At 33.6% G+C, this 2,808-nt stretch overlaps 1 protein-coding gene across 1 annotated transcript; it reads left to right on the top strand.

Annotated features, from left to right (window-relative positions):
• Positions 1-235: 235 nt before the first annotated feature.
• LOC118888581 (cytochrome b-c1 complex subunit 10-like) lies at positions 236-406 on the top strand. Its single transcript, XM_036839821.1, has one exon. The coding sequence runs from the start codon at positions 236-238 to the stop codon at positions 404-406; it is 171 nt and encodes a 56-aa protein (XP_036695716.1).
• Positions 407-2,808: the final 2,402 nt, after the last annotated feature.

The raw sequence follows: 2,808 nt of genomic DNA, 5'->3' as shown, positions 1-2,808 counted from the left end.
TAGCATTTACTAATGTTGGTCTGGGAAATTTACTCACCTGCTCAGAGCCTCTCTTTTCCTGTCTGTAAAACTTGAATAACATGTACTTCACAGGGTAGTTGTGGGGATTATAGGAAATCTTTGTCTAAAGAAATTAGTCCAGTGCTTAGCCTAACCATAAATCAAAAAAAAAAAATGAGTTGTTGGCACCTGAGCCAGTGGGGACTGGGTCACCCTGAGCTGGGATGGTGCCGAGATGCAGAGCAGGTTCCTTGCCCTGCGCTCCTGGGAATTGGCTGGAGACTGGATTTCCACCGTGGGCACGTGGGGTGCGGTGGGCACTGTGGGGCTGCCGTGGTCCATCGACTGGCGGCTGATTCTGGACTGGGTGACCTACATCAAGGGCAAGTTTAAGAAGGATGATTAATTAAACTGACCCCCCCCCCACACACACACCAGGTGCCTCTGTTATTTGATGGTGCTGCCTCCTTCCATCTGCCTCTGGAACAGCCCACGCTCTTAGGATGGACCTCGAAGTTTAAAAAAAAAAAAAAAATCGACATGTTGTTTGGTGTTGCCGTGCTTTTTGTCTTCGTTATCACTTACAGTAAAGGATTGAGAACACTTGAATCTCCCTGGTGCCCTGCCTCTGGGAAGCTCTCCTAGCCCTGTTTCCTGAACCCACTCCTCAGTTGTGTCTGATCTTTTAAAATTTTTTTGATTTGGCTCCTGTTCTACATTTCTGATCGATTGCACAAACTTGACATTTAGAATGTTCCTTTCTTTGTAAGATGAACTTGCCTATGACCAAGTGTGAGTTTGCCTGTTTTCATGCCTGCAGCTGTTTCTCATGTCAGTGTTCAAACTCAGGTCCTCTGAACCCTGCCTGAGCAAAACTCCCAGATATCCCACATGATTATCCAGGATGAGTAGATGGACAGTTACAACAATAAATTTAGATGATTTTACCTCGTGTATTAAAATACTAAGACTTCAGGATTGGGTTAAGAAAAAATCCAACTGTGACCTAATCATAAGAAACATATCCAAAAGAAAAGACACAACTAGATTAAAAATAAAAGAATGAATAAAGATTTACTAGAAAAATAGAAATGAAGTAAAAATAAAGGTATTATTATAAAATTCATACAAGAATGGATACAGGCCAAAAAATATCAAATGAGTCAATGAGTGCATAAAAATGTGCAATCTTCAATGACGATATCTAAGGAATATATATATATAATGCAGATATATAAAGCAAAGATATATAAGAAGAAATGGACAGAATACAATTATTTCATGTGAGCCTTTTATAGAAAGTAGACAAAGTAGATATATTTCAAAGGATGTGTACTATAAATAATTAAAATGTATTTAAAACAAAACCAAGGAAAACAGAAGAAAAGATTTTCTAAAGATAAGCATAGAAAACTGAACAAATTTTTTTTAAATAGAAATAGTAAAGTTGATACACAAATTCAAGAACTGTTTTTTTTTTTAACACAACTCAAGAACACATGAAAAGAGAAAAAACAAGATTTAAAAGTAGAAAAGAAACAGGAAAATTTTAATAAATATGGAAATATTATTTTAAAATACTATGTTAATAAATTCGATAAACTGAACTAAATGATTATTTGTATGGAAAATTGTACCTGACTCTCAGACTGCTAAAGATGTCTCATTGTCTGAAAATTTCACTAGTGATAACTTTCAGACTTTCACAAAGACAGATAATTTCATATTATATAATATTTCCAGTATAAAAACAAAAGCTGAAAATATATAGATTCATTTTATGAAGTCAGTGTAGCACTAATATAAAACTGACAAAGATGGCACAACAAAAGAACAATAAATACTATTATGATTTTGCAATGACATGTTTAATATTCAGTGACATGATGAAAACCAAAAAATAGGCAATGTTATCTTTCTTAATGACATAAGTGATTCTAAAGTTCATTCAGAGGAATAAAAAGTAAGAAAAAAAAAAGAAGAACATATTAAAATAGGAAAACTGGGCAATTAGATTAAGGAGGCATGTCTTACAAGGAATTAAAACATATTGCAAGCAACATCAAACAAAGCAGTATGGTACTAGTTCAAGAACTGACAGATATATTGATAGAATAGAACATTCGGCCTTGAGATAGACTCTGGTGTATATTCCAGCTTAATAAATAAGCACAACAAAAATGGGAGAGTTTATTCATCAAATAGTTGAGAAAATTGATTAACTGAAATTATAGCCTCACCATGCAGCAGCCCAAAACAAAAACAACAATTAAAACAGATGGATTAAAGAACCATACCTAGACAAAAATATAAGTGAATAATTATCAGATTTCTGGAGAGGGAAAGACATTCGAAGCATAAAAGCAATAGAAGTAATTACAAAGGAAAAGCTAAATAGACTTTACTATTACACAATTAGAACTCCTCTAAATCAAGGAACATCATTCACAACAATAAAATCACAACTTGGGAAAAGTAATTTAGCAACCGGGCAGAAGGATAATATCATTAAAACATGAAGCACTCTTACAAATCAATAAGTAAAACTCTAATACCCCAAAAGAAATGTGGGCAGAGGATCCACACAGAAATTTTAAATCAATACAAAATCTAATAAATATTTTTAAATATTCACACTCATAACTAATCAGATACTAATTAAAACAAGATATATATTTTATTCACCCACTAAAATGGCAAAACATTTTTTAAAGAAAATTTTCTGTGGTGGTAGAAGTTTGATAGAAGTTTTCTCTAAAAAATTGCTGGCAGAGGTAAGAATTTGTACAAACTCTGTGGATAGTGATT

Source organism: Balaenoptera musculus, chromosome 2 (genome assembly GCF_009873245.2).
Source record: "Balaenoptera musculus isolate JJ_BM4_2016_0621 chromosome 2, mBalMus1.pri.v3, whole genome shotgun sequence".
Lineage (NCBI taxonomy): Eukaryota > Metazoa > Chordata > Mammalia > Artiodactyla > Balaenopteridae > Balaenoptera > Balaenoptera musculus.
The sequence above is the reverse complement of the archived record's forward strand: the minus strand, read 5'-3'. Positions and strand labels throughout refer to the sequence as shown.

Coding starts and splice junctions, on each gene's coding strand:
- LOC118888581 (XM_036839821.1), top strand. CDS start 236: ATGCAGAGCAGGTTCCTTGCCCTGCGCTCCTGGGAATTGGCTGGAGAC.